Genomic DNA, 25,409 nt, shown 5'->3' on the forward strand with positions numbered 1-25,409 from the left:
TCTAAAAAACAATGTACTGTACTGTACAAATTATGATAAATTGCAATATATGAATTTAGCATGTGCATTATGATGTTGCATTGTCTAGTTTATTATTAGGGGAAATAAATATTTGCTAATATACTTGTTACAGCACAAACCTGGGTATGAGAACCTCCTACCAAGCAAGAAACCCCCCGTAGGAAACCATCTGTTATCTGTCATCTGATTTTTACAGAAAGAGAAAAACATCTATTGCAGAAATGTATTTTATATATATATATATATATATATATATATATATATATATATATATATATATATATATATATATATATATATATATATATATATATATATATATATTAAGTATAATAATAAACTAGTGCTGTCAAATAATGAATCTCGATAAGTAAATAAGTTTTTGTTTCCATAATATATGTGTATACTGTGTATATTTATAATGTATATATAAATACCCACACATACAGTATTTATTTAGAAAATATTTACATGTATATATTTATATTCATATAATTGATATTATAAATAAATATTTTAAATGTATTAACATTTTTCTAAAATATATATATATATATATGCATGTGTGTGTATTTATATGTACATAATAAATACAGTATACATAGTACACATACATATATTAGGTAAACAAAAACTTTTATTTTGGATGCGATTAACCGCAATTAATCGTTTGACAGCACTATAATAAACACAATATTAATTAATATAAAATACTAAATAAATTCAATGTATTAGTTTTACTTAAAATGACTAAACTATAAAACTTCAAACTGAGTTGTTTTTTTAACATTAATCATTTAAATATGCAAATATACATTATTATATATTTTTTAAACATGATGTACATCCAGAGAGCAGAATTATCAAATAATAATAATAATAATAATAATAATAATTTAATAAAAAGTCACTCAAGCTGAAAAAAGTAAATGAACCTCAATCCTGTTCAGATATAAATAACACCTGTTCAGGAATAAATCCCTCAAAAGTTGATGTTCAAATGTCTAAACAGGTGCACTAGTAAATGCACTGAATTCTGTGGTCAAGTGGAAATTGAAGGAGAGCACATCTTACTCCAGGAGGCATGTTTCCTGGTTTTCCTCTACTACTTACAGAGATGTGAGTTGGATACAGGACTGCAGCTACAGTATAGTGATTTCACATTGATGAAATATTATTTTGGCATAAAGGATCTAGAGATACCAGCTAGCCGGACTGCATCTAAAAAAACTGGCTGACAGCCCCATATCTCGCATGATATAACTTGAGGCAGCTGTCAGCCGGTGCTTGGTCTTTTACTCAAGTCTCTTTCTCAAAAGGCTTGTCATAGAGATGATATTATTAGGATTCTTGGAAGTTGCGGTTACAGGAATTCTTTTGAAATCTTAAAAGGTTTTTCATCATCATGTCCTACTTACTGTCTCCCAGACCTCTCAGGTCAATTTGAGTTGACTTTCACTATAATTTCTTTGTTTGTGTTGGTGTGTGTTGTCCATACTAAGATTAAATGGTTTGTTAGAGTAAAGAGACATAAGAGCCAAGTGTCATTAGACATCCTCACTAAAACAAAAATACATCCATCTTGCCCACCATCTGAGACGTGTATGTGTGCATAACTGGCCCTACACATCTTGTTACGTGCTTTTTTCATATTCTGTCTGGATCTCATAGAACAATATTGACATTTACATTTCTCAGACAGGCAGTTTAACCTTATAAACACTAGACTTTATTTATTTTTGCAGACAATGCGTAGCTGCTAGTTAGTAACAAGGAAATCAATGTAGGCTCATTGGAAAAATGTTCATCTACCTGCAAAACTCCAAAAAACTTACCTATAGATAAAATGCACTTCAGTTACATTAATTAAACACTAGAGGCAGTAAAACACCAACCATTTTTAACTCACGTTTGTTTCTGATAAAACTATCAATTTGGTTTTATCAATTAGGATGGGATTTTCAAATGTGATTAACCTTTTAGCGGCACTCACCAGACGTTTAATTTCTGAACTGTTGTGATATGTACAACAATCAACAATAATACAATTTTACCAGATTCACATGAAGCTGTACGCGCTTTTAGACCCTCACTGGACATTTTACTTTGAAAGTAATATAATTTTGCTGAAATGTGGCCACAGGCATGTTTTTTCCAATGATCCTGGGTTGAAAGAAACAATACAAGCTCAACCTTCAAACCAGCGCTATCCAATATTCATTCTGGAAATTCATGCTGGTCTAAGCAGGTCTTTCCAGCAGTCGAAGTGACCCCTGTGCTCTTTTTTTTTCTATGGAATTGAGATTCAGCACACGATAATGGGAATAAAAGAGAAGGTGTTTGGTGCTGGATGGATGGAGAAGAGTAGGGGACAGAGAGGTGGGTAGGTGTGGGCGTCTTCTTCCCTGCAGCTAAACACATTTAAGCACGCACACGCCAACTGCACTGAGTGCAAAGATCTGTTCCAATCAGAATATGCAAGTCACCATAGATAAAAGCATCTGGTCTTTGAATATTAATAACCCAATGGAGGCAGTTTCATAATCCCCTCTGTGATACTGAAAGTCTGCGGCTCTCACTCTTGTCACAGTGAAACACCCCAATCATGCCATTGTACAGTTATTCTTATCTATGTAAATCAAAGTTGCATAATACATGAAAGTTATTATGTTTCATTATTATGTTATAAATTATGTTCTCAATTTCTTGTAACACTGGGACTTTCCCAAAGGGCCAGTTGACTTTTTGGGACAGCTGTCAAAACCAAATTTAGATGCAGAATAAATAATCAAAGATTAAAAAAAAAAAACGTCTCAAAAACGCAAACATGTAATCAGTCCCATTAACCTGCAAGGCAGGGCTTTTCATTCAGCGGTTAGAGGTTTCTATTCACGTGTTTTTGCAGTATTGAGCATTGTAGCCAATCACAGACATATCTGTAGATTTCTTTAATGCAATGGCCAATCTGAGGTGTTCAGTAGTCTACTTAGTGCTCAAATGCTTGAGTTTTGTTTAGCACTGAGTTCAACACAATCACAAATCCTCCAATTATAACAAAGAAGGTGTATTTACAATGTAAATAAGAAGTTCACTGTGCAGTGTAATGCTTCATTGAATATAATAGAACTTTGCGAAATTGCAATGCACTAAGATGTTTGACAGCTTTTTAGTCATAATAAGGTGAGCGCACTTTGTGCATTTCTAGGCTATAATCCATTCAGAATTTAAATCATTTCAATCACGGATTCACTCTCCTACAATTATTATCGAGTATTGCTACTTGTCATTGTGTACTGCTTCAGTTAAAGTGATAGTAAAGTAGAGTGAAAGTAGAGCAGGTGTGATTGAGTGGAGGCGGGGACTAATTTGCATATTCATAGAACCTTGTAAACTCAATAAGGTAAGGTTTTAGAATTATAGTATTATAGAATTAGAAGTCATTTTAAGACATAAGGAAATTATTTTCATGGGAAAAACATTTAAATATGCTATTTTGATTATCAAAGTTTTAAGTGATAAAATTAGTGTCTGTGGAACTTTAAAAGAAGAGAAAGAATAAAATAGTCAGGCCCATTTAAGTCATAATGGTGGGTCTTAGCTTAGGCGACATGGACAGTGTTCTCTCAAGTCAGTAAAATCACAAATCATACATGTAGCTAGTTTGTTTAAAAATATATAAAATTTGAGCATTGGGGGTCTATAATCATTTTAAAAATAGACCAAAGATGTTTGGTATCGTTGCAAAATCTCTTTTTTTTTAACCAAACTTTTTATTTAAATTCTGCTATTCTTCAATATGTTTTTGTCTCAGTTACAGTAAATGCATTAGCGTGTTTTCTAGCTTCGTTATTTATTTTTGTGAAATTAAATTATTATAAATTAGTGTCATTTTCATCCTTCGTTTAAATCCAAAATTCATACATACTGTATTTGTACAAACTCTGCATATGGATGTTTTCAGGCAGAAATACTGATACATCATTTGCATAATTTTTTTCCCCCAAACAATGCGCGAACATTGACCCAGCGAATTCTAAAGAGCAACCCAATGAACACGCAAAACTTACATACTCCCAACCAATACAAAAACTAGTTATTTGTGTTTTGATTTTATAGTCACCAACTGTTGCACACATAAATATGGAAATTGTGTGAAATTTTTAGTAAATGTGGCCCCTTGTTATCTTAGCTTCCACACAGATAGCAATCAAGATAGTAACTTGTGTACCTAACTACCTATATGGATATAGATTTCAGCATTAATCTCTGGCATTACCAATATGAAAAAGGACAAATAAGCATTCAGAGCCATACAGTACATCATGAAATTGCCAGAAAAGGCAGCTTGAGTGAGGGACTGATAATATGTGCTCTCTTTCTATCTTTTTCTTTTTCAGGACCTGGGATTAGAGGGTACGTCACTCAATGATATCCTCTATAAGAACGCATCCTTTCTAAACCTGGTGGACCCCATATCTCATGAGCTCCTGCTGAGCCTGGCCAGAGACATGCAGTGCCCAAAGAAGGTGAGTCATCCAGCTCCACTTCAGCATGTAATTTCTTCACTTTATTGATTGCTAATTAAAGTTAATGAAAAGAAATGTGTTTGCGTATAGTGATTAGTTGTCCTAAGATGTCTAATTTGTGTTTCTTCATGTATTTATTTCAAACCCTGTATGCATCAAGCAGAAGTTTAGTTGATTCTCTTCAATCAACTTTTAAGCTCAAGTCTGGATAAACTCAAACTACTGTTGTTTTTGAGTGACTTCAGTTGTTATTTTAACAAGTTGCATCACAGCCATTCCTTAAATGAATTAATTCTTTGAAAGATATTCAGAGTGTTATCTGAGTCACTGTGTCTGAATTCGCTGATATGCTAAAAGTACGATATGACTGAAGATCAGCAAAGCATCTGTGCGCCTTAAGTCAGCCCAACAGCTATCCAGGATCTTTGAATCAGCACCACAGGCCATTCCATTGAGACCGATTTCCTTTTCCTGCTGAAGTCTTCATTTGTAAGCCATACCAGCTGCGGGGCACAATAGAAACTAGCAGTTTTATGAAAACTAAAGTCTGCTTGCTTATCTTTCTTGTATATTAAAGATGGTCTATGCTGATTTTTTTTTCTTCTTCTTATAATGATTAATGCAGTTGCTGAACCCTGAGGCTGCTGCTGAGTATAAGAGAAGGTGCATTAAATTCAGAGCCAGAGTCATGAGGAGGTGGTTGTTTGTGAAGGAGATGTAGATTCTCATCTATAGATTCAGCTCAGTGTGACACGCAGTATAGACTACAGGACTGTAAGCAAACTGTCACTAGGAAACTGCACACCTCAGTCTGACCTGCTTTAGAAGTGACAGTGGCTGAATTTGATTAAATTAGAGAGATGGCTGCCAAAAAAAAGGGCTCTGAGCAGGGCAGACATTCAGATGGGAATTGTGCCCACTGATACCCAGTCCACTAAAGGAATGACGCAAATTTGGTAATGATATAGAAACGGACACAAATTTATGCTGGACACAACTGTATGATGCCATTGCATAGGATTCAATACTATGAAATCCCATTTCAGTCACATATGAACAAAAATCATAAGTAAGAGATAAAAACTTTACAGTTGACATAATTATGACATAAGAAGTTGAAATTATGATATAAAAAGTCACAATTATGAAATCAAGAAAAAAATTATATTGTAAGACATAAGTATGACATTAAAATTATGATATAAAACGTTATACATTATAAGATGGAAAGTTGAATTATGAAAACCTTCATAATTATGACATAAAGGGGATATTATAGAAAAAGATGCAATTATGAGATACTAAGGCAAAATTATGAGATGAAAAAATATTAGAATCTAAGTTAATTATAAGATAATTATGTCAAAGTCAGAAGTATTGCATTAAAACGTCATAAGATAAAAAGTCAAAATTATGAGATACTAAGTTCCTAATTGAGATTAACTACCTATTATAATTATGCGTTTGTCATAATTATGAAAAAAGTATCTGTTGAGTTTTACTCATTTTTTAGGCTTGTATGCCATATTTATGACCTATCTCAAAATTGACTTAATATCTCATAATAGACTTTTTATCTCATAATTATTGGTTTAAGTTGATCATAATTTTAACTGTTGATGTTATAATTGATATAATCTAGATATAATGCACTTCTCCATGATATGATCACCAATTTAAAATATGAATCACTAGAAAATTCACATTGTATGTAAAATTCTAAAGGAGTAGCCAGACACACTTTTGTGAATATGGTGCATTCTATTATAAGCCTCATTTGCATAGAAAGAACCTGCGTTTGAGCTGAAAAAAACAAATGACAGTGACTTCATGTACAGTACTTTTTAATACACAGTCTAAATGCTACAGTCTAAAGTTTTGCAGCTGTGAATTGAATTTGCCCCTCAGCTTTTTTGCAATTCACATTACAAAGCTGAAAATGTTAGGGCATTGGTGTATTAAATGGCATTGGTTTAACATCACACCTGCTCCAGCATAAATATTTGATGACATGATTTATTCCACCTCCTACAGTCTGCAGTGTACCATCAGTTTTGCACCTCTAAATGTGAAACCATCACCTCGCTTGTGCCAGTGGGAGGTCCAGAGATTTCCATCGAAGCAGGGTGCGAGTTATTAATAGAAGGCAACACTGCGGTGAAATTTTGGTTTAGAGAGTCAGGTTGGATTGTGACATCTAAATCCACAACAATCCACAATAATCCAGTTAGTACATTTTAAATCTTGGGTTAACAAATTGTGTCGTCTGTATGTAACTGCCCCAGATCCTTTGTGATCATGGGTAGAGTTAACTACAGCAACTGTACAGCTCCGTTTAAAGCAGACTAACTTTAGCAAGAGTCTGACTTTCACTGAAATTAAAATCGATGAGTAATGTAATTTAATTTAAAGGCATAAAAGTGTCCCTCATCCAATGGCATGCCCTCTGACAGCTGTCGTACACACTTTATCGAGAATATTTTTACAAGGCATCACAGACAGAGACGGATCGACCTACCCAGAAAAGCTCATTCGTTTAAAGATGATTTGAATTAATTATCTTGATTTTTTTTTTTTTTTTTTCGTTATTTTCTTTCACTGATCTTTATCTGAGGAATTAGTCTGATTTGTCTGGTACACATTGAAAGTGTTTAATGATTTAGATGACCATCTTTGTAAATCCACAAGGCAAAAAAAAAAAAAAGACACAAAGCCAATCTGGATTATATATCAGAGAAGATTACTGCTTTCAGTCTCAGAGAAGATTATGTTTCTGATGTACTTTTTGTCCAATCTAAATTTAGATCTTAAAAGCACATCAAACTTTAGAAAAAAGACTGCAATAAGAAACTGCCCTGATCTGCTCCTTACAGTGCGTTATTTTGTTTACTCGCAGAATATGAGAACTTCATACCACAGGCTCCACATTTGTCTTGTCAAATTTAATCAAAGGGCTCTTTTTTCATTTTATATTGTGTCTTTCTATTCATGTTGGGTTTTTTTTAGGACTCAGACACACTGAAGTCATCTGATAAAATCTGCAGACAGCTCATCTACCACCTGACCCCTCACTCCAAGTGGCTCAGAAAAAGTATGACCCGGAGAAAGGCCCAGGCCTGGTGAGAAATCTTCCCTGTCCTTTATGCCAGCAAAACATCATAAAGTGCTGATATGGAGTAAAATTTCATTCCATCCCTCACAGTAACACGTTGAACTATATACACTGTTTACTTCAGCTTCTATTTGATATATTATAAATGAATGAGGCATTCATATCATGCTTTACTGTGTACTAAGTATATACAGTATACAGTATATACTATGTAATCTGTAACATATTATAGTGTTATTATAATATTATTTGTAGGCTATACTAGAATAGCATTTATTAATATTTTGGATTAGCTTTTATTCACAGTTATCAATTAGGTTTTTGTTTAAGTTTTAGTAATTTTATGAGCTTTTGACATTTCATGTTGACATTTTATTTTATTATATTGTATTTTTTCTATTTCTATTTTATTTTATTTTTTCAGTTAGTTGCCTAGGAAACATTTGTAATCCATTTCTCATTTTCATTTAAGTTCAAATATTTCTATTTTATTTAATTTCATCTTTATTTCAATTCTTGAACATTTTTAAGAAAAACCTCAAAGATGTTTAATAATTTTAGTTTATTTATATAGCATATTTCATAATGGTAATTCAAAGTGCTTTACATAAAATAAAATAAAATAAAAAATAATAATAATCACTACAATAAAACAGGAAATTTTAAAACTTTGAAAATTATTTAAAAATTGAATTAAGAGATTTAAAATGAATTTAAAACGGATAAGAATAGAAAATGATTATACATAAAATATAGTGCAGTCAGTAAGGACATCACACAGTACTCATTCAATAAATGCACAGCTAAACAGATGAGTTTTGAGTCTGCATTTAAATGTAACTATTGTTTTAGCACATCTGATCTCTTCTGGAAACTGATTCCAACTGTGGGGCGGCATAATAGCTAAAAGCGGACTCCCCTTGTTTTGTATGAACCCATGGTTCATTAATTATCACAATTTACATTGAATGATGTTTATACCATTGTTTGATGCAACTGCATGCCGTATTTTTATATGAAAATAAACAACCTGAAAATACTATGCTTTTCTATGGTATTAAGCCTCAAATGTCAACTATACATCGGATTGGTTTCTTCTTCAAATTATAAAAATGTAAAAAAATATTAATGGTATTATAATGTTATACTAAAACTAAAATTAAAATAATGGGAAAAAACCCTTAAGATAACATGTAGCAAGAAAAACGCATCTTAAGTACGCCAAATAACATACAGTAAGTAGACTTCGAACGATTAATTGCCGTTTTGAACGATTACGTAATTGTGGCATCCATAATTGCAATCACGATTATAAATTTGATTAATTGTGCAGCCTTAGACTCGATCCTAATGATCTGAGTGGTCTGTTAGGTTTATATTCAGTGAACATATCTGCTTTGTATTTAGGTCCTAGGCCATTGAGTGATTTATAAACGAGTAAAAGTGCTTTAAAATCAATCCTAAATGTAACTGGAAGCCAGTGTAAGAACCTGAGGACTAGTGTGATATGCTCAGATTTTTTGGTTCTAGTCAGAATCCTGGCAGCAGCATTCTGGATGAGCTGCAGCTGTCTAATAGTCTTCTTAGGAAGGCCGGTGAGGAGACCATTACAATAGTCCACCCTGCTGGTGATAAAGGCATGAACAAGTTTCTCCAAGTCTTGACTGGAAACAAAACATCTAATTCTTGCAATGTTTTTTAGATGGTAGTATGCAGATTTAGTAACTGCTTTGGCATGACTACTGAAACTAAGGTCTGTCTCCAGAATCACACCAAGATTCTTGACTTGATTTTTAGTTGTTAGACCCCAAGAGTCAAGGTATGCATTCACCTTGAGAACATCATCTTTGTTTCCAAATGCAATGACTTCAGGTTTTTCCTTGTTTAACTGAAGAAGGTTCTGGCACATCCATCTGTTAATTTCATCAATACATTGGCAGAGGGAGTCAATGGGGCTGTATAGTCATTTGGTCACTTCAATAAGGCTAGGTAAATCTGGGTATCATCAGCATAGCTGTGATAGGCAATTTGGTTCTTTCTCATTATTTGACTTAGTGGGAGCATATACAGGCTAAACAAGAGCAGTGCAAGAATTAAGCCTTGTGGGACTCCGCATGTCATGGACGTCCACTTAGACTTATGCTCTCCTATACTCACATAATAACTTCTCCCTTCTAAGTATGAACTGAACCATTTGATTACCATCCCAGAAAGCCCAACCCAGTTTTCCAGTCTCTCTAGTAGTATGTTATGATCGACAGTGTCAAACGCAGCACTGAGATCTAGTAGTACCAGCACAGATAATTTGCCAGAATCAGAATTGAGTAGTTTTTAGATTTAGTTAACATAAAAACACATATTTTTGCCATTTCTTCTTTTTAAGACCTTGAAAATCTTCTGACATTTGCATAAACTGCTGATCTGTTCCATGATTTACTGAGCAGAAATCTGATAGCAGTTTCAGACAGTGTGATTACAGATGAGTGTAACAAATTAGAGCTTGTTTGGCCTGCCACCACTGGCCCATTAATCTCAGCCCCCCTTCATCTCTTCTATCGATTGGGAGAGTCTTTTTACCAGCACTGCTGCTGGATGTGGGAAGTGCTGTCTGAAGAGAGATGCCATAATGCCCTTTGTGACTTGGGTGTATAATGCTCCACAAGGTTGACCTGAACCTTATTTATCCAACATAAACCTGTTCACTTCACCTGATTAATTAAATTCATTAGAGCAGCCAGTTTGCAGGGTGTTAAACAAGCACCAGTCAATGGTTGCAGAATATATTTTGCATATTTTGTGCTTGTTGAAAAGTGAATAAATGTGTGTATGTACAGTATCCGTTCCACCCACATGGCCATTACATGCACCCTGAATTCATTGCCTCTTCTCAATACAGTTTTTCCACATCCTGAATTAACCATGCTGCCCTGCTCCATTACCTTTAGGCTCTCAGGAGGATAAAGCAATGAGTGGATGAGAGACACAGCGTGAGAAGGGTATTTTCACACTGCAGTTCTCATGTATTATGCAGGGTCGCTAAACATAAGCAAGTGTTACTGTACTGGTCATTTTGAAACAAGGTCATTTTGCTTATGAGAAATGATGTGGCAGTTCCAATAGTTCAGTGATGCTATCAAATAATTCACTGCCAAAAATCTTTTTCTTAATCAATATTTTGGTCCACTAAAATATGTAGACATACAAAAAAATACTTAAAACAAGATATATTTACTTTAGAAGCAAATTTGCATGATATATTAAGACTTTCAGAGAATATAGCTTGTCATGCACAATTTTTTTTTTAATATATATATAAACCTAACAAAATTTGTTAGATTCATGTTCAAAACAAGACAAAAATGCACATAGGTTAAAATATATTGGTGTATGCCACATGGAGTAAATATTATATTGTATCATAATACAAACCCGATTACAAAAAAGTTGGGACACTGTACAAATTGTGAGTAAAAAAGGAATGGAATAATTTACAAATCTCATAAACTCATAAATTATATTATTTTTTTTTTTTTTTACAATGTAATTCTATGGCTCTGTTATATAAAGCCTTACAGTGGTACTTATGCATGATTAACAAATGCAAGTGCATTATTATTTACATGGGACTCCAAGCTACTTTGAAGAATACCATGGTACATGTTTAAAAAACATGGTATGGGGGTAAAATGGTGGGTAAACGTAATGTAAACATTATTAATTTATACTAATTTGTATTATTCTATTCTATTATATTCTATTCTATTATATATTTGTAATTCTTGCTGAAGAAATTGTGTAAAATATTTAGCAAGTCTGATACTGATTTAATTTTTCTTTTTTAACAGTGTAATATCATGTTAAATTTATATATAGGCTGTTATTGATGTGTTACTGATCAACATATGCATGTGCCTTATTATTTACATGGTAATCCAAGCTACTTCAAAGAATACATGAAAAAAAAAAAAACATGATATTACCATGATTCTTTTGATACTTTTCTGTTAGTAAGTTTTATGTGTGTGCAAGTTCATCTAATTTGGCTTTATTGGCAGTGGTGCCAACCATCTGTATGATTAGAGATTCAGAGAAGATTGCTCTGCAGTGTGTGAGTGTGTATGTGTGTGCAGCTCGGGTTCAGGAGCCCTGTTGAGGAGGATCTGTTATATTCTCCCTAGAGCTTTGTGTTCATATAAGTCAATCTGACAAACAGAGAGTTTGCAGGTCCCTGCTGCTCTACACTACAGAAACCAGACACAGCACAAGGAACAGGCTCTTGAAAAGAGTGTGAGAAAGAAATGAAGAAACATGGTATGGCCTTAGAGCAAAGGACAAAACAAGTCAGAGAACCTCAGAAATGGAGAAAAAGTGTTTGTTCTGAATCAATATTTTTGTCTTTTTTCAGTAAAATACCTAAAAGATGCATTTACTCTATCCTTTGCAATTTGAGACTTATTTTCAGAGGATATATCTTGAGATATTTTATAGGTTACATCGAATGTGTTCCTCTTTATTCGCTATTTTTCATTTCATGATTGCATGCTAGTCCTATTAGGTGCCACATCACTGTAATCCAGCTCCATTTGCATGGAAATGAAAAACGAAATGAGAAACAGGGGTTGGTTATATTTGAATTGACAGATTTATGTGTGTCTATTCACTTTTGATGGATCTGCATTAGTTTGCTCATCTCTTATAGAGACATCCTCAGGCTTTTATTGGGGTTTAACTTGCATGGATGGTGACTGAAGATAATGTAATTATAGAGTGGGTAAAAAGATTAATGTAACATCACGGTGTGTTACTCGATAGGAAAGAGAGAGCAGAACGGTCTGACAATGCTAAACGCAGGGAGTAAGAGAGATCTAAGAGGCGATGAAAGAAGCAGGATTTCATGTTGTGCTGGTTCTTTTGTGTGCAGATTCTTGGGGCTTGATCAGGACTGTAAAGCAGGCATTGTGGAGAATCTGCATGAAATAGGACCATCTTTCTGTGTTTGATTGGCAGTATAAAGTGACTGTCTGTGATGACTGTGTGACTGTCTGATTTATCCAGACTGCACACATGCATGCTCAGACATACACAAACACAATCTGTCAGTCAGCCTAATGTATTATTTTTGCTTTTGCATGTATTAGGGATGCACAATTAATTCTACTTCCCTTGCATCAACATTTTCTATTTGCAATGTGTTTTTGCAGTGACTGAGTTTTGTAATTGATCACAGATATGGATGCACATGAATGCAATGATGAATAGGTATTTAAATTAATACCGTTCAATTGTTTGGGGTTGGTAAGATTTTTTATGTCTCTTAAGCTCACCAAGGTTGCATTTATTTGATTTAAAATACAATAAAAACAGCAATATTGTCAAATGATTACAGTTTTCTTTCAAAGATTTATTTTTGGCATTTTCACCTTTATTATGATAGGACACATCACAGCTAACAGGAAGCAAAGTGGGAGAGAGATAGTGGGGTGGATCGGGAAAGGTCCTCGATTTGGTATTCGAACTCAGGACACCCGTAGCGCAACGGCGCTGTATATCAAATTATTAAAATTTTCTGCTCAAATTAACATTAACAATACATTTTGAAAATCATAGATATGTTTACTGTCATTTTTGTCTGTTTCATGCATCCTTGCTGAATAAAAATATTAATTTCTTTAAAAATGTGTCTTATTGACACCTAATTTATGAACGGTAGTGTAAGTAAAGGTACAGCAATGACAACCACTCCTAAAGAGCAAGGTTTAAGCAGTCTGATTCACAAATGTGTGTTGCAATTTTCACTTTTGCTCAGTTCTGTAATCCTTAATTATTTTGGATTTGCTCCTTTTTACTGCACATTTGAAATGTAGATAGTCTAACAACTAATAGACACTCTAAGAGAGCTACCCAACAAAACGTGAATGTTTCCATAATCAACAAGGCATAAACACCATGAACTAATATAATAAGTGATTGTATAAACTTATGCGCTTAGCTTATGAATATTATTCATGTAACTGGTTGGTAATTAGGCACTTACATTATGAGAGATCACGACTTTGATTATGTTTTCATATATTAAAATGAGTTGTCACTTTATGTGGAAAGGCTTTTGTTTGCACTTTAGCCAAACAAAATTAAACTTCTAAAATGTAATTATTTTCCAAAAACTGAACAGAAATTTCTTTGCATACAACTTTCAAGCTATAAACCTATTATGGATTGCATGGTCTAGATAATCTGATTTTGGACAAATTTGAGAAGCAATGTTTCAGTGCCTGTTTTGAATCTTTTTGGATTTCGAATTGATATCTGTGCAAATATGAGCAGTTTGTGCCACTGTTGAGATCTTATCTGAAACTCTAGTGGAGACACATGAAAGATTACTAGGGGTTAGTTCTCAGTGGTAAATCTGAGATTCCAGAGACTTTAACAGTTAGTTTACATAAACAAATGACAATTCTGTCATTGTTTGCTCACCCTCATGTGGTTTAAAACCCGTATTTGTGATTTGAATTTCAGCGGGTAGTGATTCTGTTCTCAGATGGCATGTAATTGTCAGTGTTTCTACTTCTGTGTGTTGTATACCTGTGCTCAGTTAAGGCCATGATGTGTTAGTGCTATTTGCAGGCCTTCATAGAAAGACAGACCAGCATCTGCTCCTGGAGGCGGGTATGAGTCTGAATCTCACACTGATCAAAGGTGTGAAAGCATCCACTCAGGTAGAAAACAACCATTGCCATGCCAACGGCGGTGGGAGACATGTCTTTGTACCACTCTTTTCCTCTTGTCTTCCTTTTCACTGTCACTCATTCTGCTTGGTTGGTTTTAAGCTTTCAGTATCCTCTGCATTATCTGTCACCTCTCAGACCCTTTCAGACCCATTCAGGGATGAAGAACAGGCCCCAGAAAACCGGCTTTACTTCTTATGTAAAGGTTTTGCTAAATAATCACACTCACAATCATGTTTGCTTTGCACTAGAGAATATATATATATATTTGTCCCATTTGTAGACCATTAGCATAGTCAGACAAACAAACACTATGTTAGTGTTCCTATTCATCTTTGTTGCAGTTGATTGACTGACTCAGGACTGTTATGAAGTGATGGGGACAAAAAATAAACCAAAAAATTGTTTAAATGATGCCTGTGCCAATGGCAGTAGCCAAATGCACATATTTTTCAACATTCTAAATCTTAAAAAAAAAAAAAAAAAAAAAACGTACTGACCCTAAAGTGCAAGGGTAATGTATTATTTTAATTCATTTACAAAAATAATGTACAATAATGTAAATTCATTAATAAATCAAATGTATGTTTGTTTTATGTATATTCCTGTGCCAAATTGTCTCTTTCTTTTAATATAGAATATTTTGGCTTAAACAGTTCTTTGGAATCCAGAAAAGAAGCTTCTTTTTTTTCACACAGACAGAAATATTTTTGATTAGTCTTTTTTCATAGAATTTCATGGGAATGAAGAGAGTTGCAGTGCGTGATGACAACAACCTGCAGTACTTTAACATTCTCAGGGTTTTAACGCTAGCTTCTTGTCATGCTTGACTGCCATACAACCGTGTAGGTCTTTTCACTGACAAAGCAGAACAATTTCTAGACAAAAGTCTAACAGATGATGAAGCTGTATGCACAAAGATAAACAGTTGACTCCACACATATTACCATAAAGTCAAAGACCTGTTAATTTTATGTGTGGTTGTGTTTAAGATGCAATCAGCCAGCTTGAAGCAGTTAGTTGGTTTCTGACTCTCATTAGCATATTAGACAACACTTTTCCTTATTCCTTTGTTCATTTAGACAGATCACTGAACGAGAAATTCATATTTAAATGAGGATTTTGCAGTAATGCTAGAATACATTTTTGTGTTCGTGTTCAGATTTGCATATTTGCTTTTTAATGAACAAGCTGTTCACTATTAGGAGATGCTAAGCTATGCTGCTTGTCTCTGTTCAACCATTTTTGAACAAAATCAGATTGACATAGGTGCTAAAAGGGCGATTTCATACCTTAAATTAAGCAATTTGGGATGAGCGAGAAGAGAAGAGCCTGTTGATTACTGATTGTGTAACATGCCAGTAAAGCAGAAAAGACTTTCACTCTAAGGCTTGAATCAGACTCGTTAGGAAAGACTGGAGGGAGAAAATGAAGGCTGAGGAGGAAATCTTTCAGCTCTGCATGGACAAAATCTTTCTATTGATGCTTCGATGTGTTTCAGAACTCACATATTTCTGTAGACTAGAAAAGTGGTGCAGAGGGAACAGACATTGGCGGCATCTGAGTGCAGAATGCTTAGTGTCTGTGATCGTACGAAAGCTGACAGTAAGGAAAATTAATGTCACTCATAGCTGCTGGTTGCCAAGGAACGTGAAGTGAGCCCGAAGTGACTGTAATTTAAACTGGCACCTGGTCGCAAGAAAAATAAATAGATAAATAACACATTAAAATTACTTTTATTATTCTTTTACCCATCCTGCTGCAGTGGCACAGATGGCACATTTTGTTTCGCAACCTCAAAGTCACTGTTCAACTTTTGACAACATACAGCACATCACACACAAAAAAATTGTGATTTAAAAAATGGTCAATCAGTATTTTTCTCATTTTTCAGAAAATATATCTCACGTATATAGTGAGATTATGCTTTAAAACAAGAACAAAACATTGTAGCAACTGTTCTCCTCAAGTAAATTTATCCTGTTTTAAGAATGTTTAAAAAATAGTTTTATAATAGAATAGAAAAAAAATGTTTTTAATAACCAATTTGTCCTTGCTTTTAAATAATTTTTAAAAGGTCAGACTAATCTTATTTCCTCACAAAAGCACCTCCCTGCTGACTTTTTATCTAAATTGATCCCTAAAGCATCTTCAAAGAACTTCTATAGCATTTCATCAAAGCACGCAGTCTTTTCATGGGTCAACCTATTGCTATTTAATCACAGAGATCCCTCAAATGTCACTGTTTAAAGGCAGAGTAGATTGCCATGTGAGTTAGCAAAAATGAGGCAGCAAGCTTAAAAGAACCACTGTATTTCAAAATAAAGCCTGTGGACACTCGTATACAGCACAATTGCCAGGGGGTTTGGACCTGGAGTTATATTTGGCAAATAAATTGAATTTGGGCTCAAACACAGAAGAGCGATGCCACCTGCTACCAGTCATAGGAAAATAGAAGAAGACTGTCAGTGGGATTTCATGAAGAGATATCAGCCTTTGAGAGGATTGTAATAATACATTTGCATCTCAGTGTGTGGGTGTATATGTGTGTGTTTCCTCAGCAAATGAAAATTCTTTTGATATCTGTCCTGTGGTTTGTGTGGCAGTATATATTACAGGACTATCCCTATTTCCATTTCAATCTATTCATTGTTACCATGTGACCCAAATCATGAAGAAAGTATCATGTACATCTGTGGAGCTGAGTGATGTATGTCTGTGTTTGTATTTTATTGATCCTGTTAATGGAACCGGGTCAAAATGAAGCACACACGCTGGCACAGATGGTAATGGTGCTGGATAGAGGACTGAGGCTCTTTTGACAGGAGCATCTATCCTGATATTCACTTCATTTACAAATAAATTAAAAGTATCTTGTGTAAGCATAAACATTTTAGTTGGTTTTAAAGGTGAAGTGTATAATTTTGGTACCATTACTGGCACCAAATGGAATTGGAAAAATAATTTTTTTAAAAAGGGTTCCTGAACATGCCCCCTGTCTGCCATTGGTCAACCAAACAGATAGCCACGCCCCAGAGTCATATTGTTGGTTGTCATGCTAGTTTAAATGCTCATTCAAGCTGATCAGTTCTTTATAGGCACCACAGAGACACTGAGAAACCCTTGTGAAAGTACACTTTAGCATGCCTTTAAAAGGAGAACTTATTATGTAAATAATATATTTAGTTAATGGTTAAATGAATGTTATGTTTTCAGACACTTAATTGCATGTTATGTACAATTAAATGGAAATGCATTAAGTTGCCATTTAGTACATTTAAAGTTAAGTAAATGTAAAGCAAATGCACTGTAATATATAAAAAAACAGTAATATATATAAGTAAGTTCTTTATAGGTGTTTTGGTATGTTAGTCAACATGTAAAAATAATTGCACTTCTATAAAGCACAATAAAAGATTAAAGCCAAATAATTTAAAATGTACTTTTTAATGTAAACATTTATTTTCACATTACAAAATGCACTTTTTACAATTTTGTTAATAAATACAGTGTTAAAGTGTATGCTCTTCAAGTACACTTAAGTGGCCTTTTGTTTCATTAATATTATGTTATCTGAAACTTTTAAGAGTTTAAGTGCAACTGCACATTCATTACAATTATAAGTCCACTTCTTTTTCACAAGGGAATGGCTTACTTGTTTAACTTTGCATATTAGACTGGGAAAGTATTTTTTTATATTGAATTACACCTTCTAATAAACATTCATATCTTTTTGTATTTTTTTTCTGTTATTATTATAAAATAACCCTGTTCTTTTCCATTCAAATGAGCAGGTTTCGACTAGTCAAATATTCCAATCTAAAAAGTTCAGTTCAGTTCAATGTTAGACTTTGAACTAAATATGAATGTCTTATCAACTGTTCATTGGAACTGTTTTGAGAGTGTAAAGAAGATTTATTTTGGGTGAACAGAAAGGTACAGATTCTGTCTACTGCCTGCAAACATCATAAGTAACAAAAAAAAATAAAAAATAAAAAAAAAAAATCATAAAAGCAGCTTTCACCACAGCAGGGATCCAGTATTTGGCAGAACAATAGTGAACTCTGACTATGAACCTTACTTCAGAAATGGTTTGAGAAGAAAAATCATACTTTAGGACATTTTATCAGTCTCTTATAGAGCTCTAATATCATCTCCTCTTACAGACTGTATGTTTCCCCAGTGCCACTTTGGTACAGTACAGCTATGTTCTTATGTACAGCATTTGACTTGCATACACAAAGACATGCCATATGCTCATGGATAAATCAGAAGCATGAACTCGTGCGAGGAAGCCACTGATTACTGGTTCATGAGACTACTATGAATTTTTACATTGCATCATAGAGTACCTGAGAAGACTTTTCATGCAGAAAATTATTTGTGCCTTGCAAATAGACTAAACACTTGCCAAATAATGACTCAAAAAGAAGAAACAGAAGGTTTGGTTTGGCAAAGTCAAAGACTTTGTCATAACTGGCAATACATGCAAGAAAGCTCTCAAAGCTCTCATCTGATTTCTGCAGAAGCTCTCAATGACAGCTATTGAAGCTATAGAGGATATATGCACTTAAATTGTATATACACTCTCAGGGGAAAAAAGAGGTACAAAACTGTCACTGGGGCAGTACCTTTTCAAAAGATACTAATATGTACAATTAGGTACTAATATGTACTTTTAAAATATTAATATGTACTTTCTAGGTAATATGTAGCTTTTGTACTTTATAGGGTATTGCCTAAGTGACAGCTTTTTTTCTGAACAAAAAATTGCAAAGGATAATATTCACTGAATAGATGTTTATCAGTATTACAATAAAGATGAAATTTACATGCATAGTGGCAACTCATGCTTCCCACGAGTTGGCAAACAGATTACAGTCAATAACTAACTGTGCACTCAGTTTTTATTCCTGTTTCTTGTTTTATATCTGCAGTGTTCTTCCGAAAAGCTGCTTCTTTAATCGCACTAATGTACTAGAGAGTAAAATTACTTGCATACGATTATGAAATAATCAAATTCCAAAGGCAAAGGATGAGTTTGAGCACAAAACTATCCCAAACTCTTCCCCCACCACAGCAGCCTTCTTATCCTTTTCCCTATAATTTGAAGTAATGAAAAGTAATTGCTTGTAGCTAGAAGAAAATAATTTTAATAAAGACCAAAATTCCAAATCCTATTTTGTTAAAGCCACAACACTTCCTTTTTTGTTATAAATGATCAGATTTACAGTCCAAATCATATGCTTGTATATCCGTTTTTAGTTTTCTCATTGAATTCCTCAGTGTATAATATTTGTATAATATAATAATGTTTTTTTTTCTTCACTTTTTAGTCTTAAAACAACACTTCAGAAGAAGCTCTGCAGTGACTCTGTGGACCTCTCTGGCATCCCTTTATCAACTCGCGACATACGGCATGTGGCGTATTACCTCCAGACCAGTGGGGGCGCTGTGATATCCGTAGATCTTAGTTTCACTGAGCTCCGGGATGAGGGCCTACGTCTACTTCTGCCCTTCCTGGGTGCATTGCCCAAACTCACAACACTGGCTCTCAATGGGAACCGTCTGACTCTTGGCATCCTTAAAGATCTGACTGAAGCCCTCAAAGATTCCAAGAAGTTCAGTTGTCTTGCCTGGGTTGACCTGGGCAACAACGTGGACATATTTACCATGCCACAGGTAAAAAAAACTGAATCTTAAAATCAATTAACTTACAGTTCCCCTTATTGTAATAATTACACTGAGATAAATGCTTTATTTGGGGTAAAACACAATTGTACTACAAGACATGTTGTCTGCCTTATAAGAGATACAACATGGATTAGCCTATATTCGCTGACAAACTGTCATAGCCTTACTTTTGAGGCTTACCTAAAGTTAGAGACCCAAAACATAAAATGAAGAGTTTGGTTCCAAAATGCAACAAAATTTGTTGTTGTTTTTACCAAGAAAGTGGCAAGATGAAAAACAGTATTTTCTGTTTCAGAATCAGAATCAGAAAGAGCTTTATTGCCAAGTATGCTTGCACATACAATTTATTTTAGTGACATAAGCTTCCAGTACACAGAGACAACAACAACTCACAGACAAAAAAAAAGACAAATATTGCAAAATAAATCGAAAAATCAATAAATTGTATGAACAGTTGTGCTATAGATGATAATGGAACAGAATAGAGTGAGATGCAAAGATGTACTAGGATGGAGGTGGTAACAAATAAATATAAGGATATTGCACATTTTTATTGCATAAGTGGGGAACATTTATGTTTCTTGATGTACAAGTTTCATGAGGTACTATGTGAAAGTTTCAAACTTTCGCATAGCATCTTTAGGTTATGATAACATTAAAAATCTAAATCTTTGATTTTCAAAGAAATACAATAAAATTTTATTATCTTCAAAAAAAAATAAATAAATCCAATAAATATTAAATTTTTTTTTTTTTTTTCATTGAATCAATATAAAAGTTATTTTTCATATTGAAACTGTTGAAAATGCACAACATAGTAAGTTGATCCACATATGACACGCTCTGAACCTGGTCAATATTAATCTTATATACAGGCACTGGACTAAAAATACATTCAGTCAGTCATTGCTCCCAAAATGAATTCAGCAGGTCATCTTGTTAATGCTATAAATTAATTACAACAATAAAATAAAATTTCATCATGAACATACATGAACAACAACATCACATCAAACCACAGAAATTCCAAAATGATATTTCCCTTACATTCAACTAGCTACCAAAAGTGCATTCATCTTTGCCATGTTACATTCATTGTGTTGACTAGTGCTATACGCTGTATTAACAAAAATATTAATGGCATTAATAAAAACACTTAACACTGACAAACTACGCAATATTGTGTTCATAATCGAATGCGACTCATCTGCAATTAAGAACGCGATATTGCATAACTTGTCAGTGATGTACGGCTCTGTGTATTAAATGCCACTCCATCTGAAAGCATGCGATGGAGATTTATCACAGAACCGGCATTACTGACAATGACAATCACATGCGATTTATCATGCAACCCTTGTTTGTTGATCACAAAGTACAAAGTAGATGAGGAAAACTAGGATGCCGTCCCTGCATCTCAATGTGCCTACTAATACTACGCCCTTAAAGTATGTACTCTTTTGGTGTAGAAAAAGTATACACTTTTGAGTGTGTAGTAGAAGAGTAGGAAAGCTTTGGGACATACTATCACGTCACACAAATGCGTCTTAAAGGACCGCTCTGTCGCACCTGTTACACGCACCCTGTCACTGTAAACTGGCCTGTCAATCATCTTGTCACAGTTAACATCTTCCACATTTCCTTTAATTGAACTTCCTACTGTACTGGAGAGAAAAGAAGTAGCTCCTTGATCTGCCAGTCAAGGGTCTTTCATGTAGAGAACTCTGCTCATATTTTCTGCATAATGATGCATTTAAAAGTTAATGACCAAATGGATGTTTATAAAAGTTCACATTGCTGTTGCAGATTAAATATAACATGGACAACAATAAATAAATATTTTTACCAGGTTAAATGTTGATTATTAGTAACTCAAACCCCTTTTTGTAAACCTCTCTACCTCGATCGTGCGCATCTGCCACGTTTGTAGTTTTTCTAACGAATTCTATTTGTGTTAATAGTTCTGGACCCAATCCTTCGCCAAAGTGCAGTGGATTGTGGGTAATTTTAGCTATTAAAGTGTGCATGGATCCACACTTCAAAAGTCAACCTGAAATAGTAGACCATCCGGGGACTTTTGGCATACTCTTTTCAACATACTATGCTTTGGGACACACTTATTCTAATCTCACATACTATTTAGGATGGATAGTATGAACATTGAGAAACAGGGCGGGTGTATTCAGAGCACCGCCATTACTGTCAGCATGTGGAATGGTGCACTGTGATTGGTTGTTACTGTTTACAGTGCGTGGAATTGTGCGCTGTGATTGGTTGAGCGGATATATGGCATTCTGCAAAGAAAGGAGACTTGCATTTGTTGTAGTTTGAAAAAAAGGGAGAAAACATGACAGAATAACTCGGTGGATATCGCATTTTGCATAAAATTAAAAATTGACTTTTCAGTAAAATTTAAAATTAAATTAAATTTAATTTATGCATTTAGCAGACACTTTTATCCAAAGCAACTTACAGTGCATTCAGGCTATCAATTTTTACCTATCATGTGTTCCCGGGGAATCGAACCCCCAACCTTGTGTTTTGTAACGCAATGCTCTACCACTTGAGCTACAGGAGCACTGTAAAGCACAGTACAATACTGATTTTGGTGGAAACTATTTTTTTTTTTTTTTTTTTTTTTTTAATGCCGTTTATCGTGTTTTGGAACCAAACTCTTCAAATATGTTGGCTAATTGTAATGTTGTACCAAAAACATCAAGGATGTTGATCCAGGAATATGTTCTACTTGGATGAATTAGGTTATGCAAGATAAATATTTGTTTTATATGTTTTCACTCACCATTTTCAACTGGCAGGGTGAACCAGTTAATTAAAGTCCTATTTGGATGGGACTAGTTTTCCCTGAGGAGAAAAGCATCAATTTGTTATCATTAGTTGGTGATTTAGGTATCCTGAACTAACAGTGAGCAATACTTATACATCATTTTTATTGGTTCCTGTTCATTTTTACAGTATACATTTTACATATAACTATATTTTGTGTGTGTGTATGTGTGTGTGTGTGTGTATGTATATGTATATATATATATATATATATATATATATATATATATATATATATATATATATATATATATGATGAATGTAAATATATTTACATTAATTAACAAATATCAATAAAAATTACCTATAACAATAAATTTTGTTGCTTTTTAATAGTTCATGATACCTAATGCATTGACTGATGTAAAAAATGTAACTATATTGTGAAATGTTATCAATATTTTTTACAATACGCTTCTTGTTTAGTTTGACCTTTGTTGAAATGTTTTCTCTGTTCATATAGTTTTAGACTTTTTTAACCAACTTTCAATATTAAGTAACAGATGATCATTCAAGTACTGCTGGCATCTCATCTAATATAAGAAATAAAATAGAAGACTCCATGAATTTCTGTAACACCCACATCCAGACAATAGACATTCTTCAGATATTATCTGTAGGTAATTGTAACTCAAAAGTTTTAAACTGTTTCGACTCTGTTCTCAGCCTCTTCTGGTGGCCCTACGTCGACGCTGTAGTCTAAAGGGCAGTCTGCCCACCATCTATGAGTACACAGAGGGTCAGCCCTATTGCTACCGCATGGAGAGCTCAATTGAAGAACCTAGCCACTATGAAGAAGAGGAGGATGAAGACGAGGAGGAGGAAGAGGATCTGGAGCCATGGAGCATCGGGGAACACAAAAGTTCAGGTAGTTTTACCCTGCACCATTGTGAGAGGTGAGCCAATCACGATCATTGTGACCTAACGATGGGATAAAGAAAGAACGGGAGAGTGCAGGCAAGAGATCTCTCTTCTCTCAGTACCATTTTCCCAATCAACACCTTTTACCATCTCCCTCCTCCACTGCAGCTCCATGACCTTCCCATTGCGGTTATGTGTGAACCAACAGCATCACATTTAAAGAGCCAACTAACCACCTGAACACAGCAAACGGTGAAACGCGCTGGTTTGAAATTCTCTCAAAGCTTCACCATTGACTTACTGTGTTGGCAGATGACGCTCCTTGACTCGAGGTGGGGGTTCATTGGAGGCGTCCACAGAGAGTTGCATTAAAGATGCTTTCTTACGCCCCTCTTCGGTCACGAATGACCAGTGATGGACAGGAAAAAATGCCAATAAAAAATCCTTGAGTCAGTCAACTGGCTGATGCATACCAACGGAGGATTTGAAGCTCTACGGACCCGGCTTTTAACTAAGGTATGGTTAGGAATTTTGTGGGGTCTGGTCAGGTTTAGTTGTATTTGTCAGTGTTGCATTGCTGAGGCCGTCTCTGCCACAGCAGACCGGACCTATCACCACTCTGTGTGTGCTCTACTAATCTCCCAACAAAAGCCATGAAACCAGCTCAACAGACTATACAGCCGACCCACGTCACGTGACGCAAGCAAAACTGCTATGTCAAGACTTTTGCATTTTCCCCCCCTTTCCAAAATGTTCACTTGTGTATACCCACGCACCACTTATCGTGTAGTTGTGAATGATGAAACAAAAAGGAAACGCTGTTGAACTGTCAGCATCTTGTTTTTGTTGTCTGCTAATGATGAACAAACTATCTTAGAAGACAACAGGTGTATTTCAACAAAGAAACATTTTTGTTGTATATGAGAAGATTGCTCACCTTTTTATGTTCAGGTCATCTTAAATATACCTCTTAAATATGTCTTGCTGTGTCATTGCCGTGCTGCTCCCTTTGGAATCGTCCATTGAAATATGGTGGGTCATTATGCTACATTTCTGTATGGTGTATTTTAATATCTGGAGCACATTGATTAATCATGTCTGGTCAACTTTACTAAAACTTTCTTAAATGTTCTTAGCATCATGCTCAAAATAATCTTGCCTGTAACACAGAGTTGCAGCAACACCCCTTCTATTTTAAATCAAATTTTGGTCATTAATCATAAAATTAAAGGGATACTCCATCCCAAAATGAAAATTTTGTCATTAATCACTTACCCCCATGTCGTTCCAAACCCGTAAAAGCTTCGTTTGTCTTCGGAACACAATTTAAGATATTTTGGATGAAAACAGGGAGGCTTGAGACTGTCCCATAGACTGCCAAATAAATAACAGTGTCAAGGTCCAGGAAAGTATGAAAAGCAGCATCACCAAATCAGCGTAGTGCCATTTTGGCAATTCTGAGCAATACGCTGGCGGCATACGCTCTTCTGTGTCAGCTGCGCTGCGCTGATGTGCTGTTTGCTTTCAAACCAAAGCGTAAATACACGTAAAAAACGTCTCCTTGTGGCACGGCTGATACAGAAGAGTGTACGCCACCTGCGTACAGCTCAGAATTGCCAAAATGGC

At 34.6% G+C, this 25,409-nt stretch overlaps 1 protein-coding gene across 1 annotated transcript in view; it reads left to right on the plus strand.

Moving 5' to 3' along the window:
* LOC109110103 (leucine-rich repeat-containing protein 75B-like) overlaps positions 1 to 25,082 on the plus strand; it is a 28,797-nt gene extending 3,715 nt beyond the window's left edge. Inside the window, exons 2-5 of the mRNA XM_042730008.1 lie at positions 4,419 to 4,547; positions 7,554 to 7,666; positions 19,721 to 20,066; positions 23,589 to 25,082. Of these exons, the coding sequence (XP_042585942.1) occupies positions 4,419 to 4,547; positions 7,554 to 7,666; positions 19,721 to 20,066; positions 23,589 to 23,822 (822 nt within the window). The 3' untranslated portion in view covers positions 23,823 to 25,082. The remainder of the gene's footprint in view (positions 1 to 4,418; positions 4,548 to 7,553; positions 7,667 to 19,720; positions 20,067 to 23,588) is intronic.
* Positions 25,083 to 25,409: the final 327 nt, after the last annotated feature.

Source organism: Cyprinus carpio, chromosome B8, assembly GCF_018340385.1.
Source record: "Cyprinus carpio isolate SPL01 chromosome B8, ASM1834038v1, whole genome shotgun sequence".
Taxonomy (NCBI): domain Eukaryota; kingdom Metazoa; phylum Chordata; class Actinopteri; order Cypriniformes; family Cyprinidae; genus Cyprinus; species Cyprinus carpio.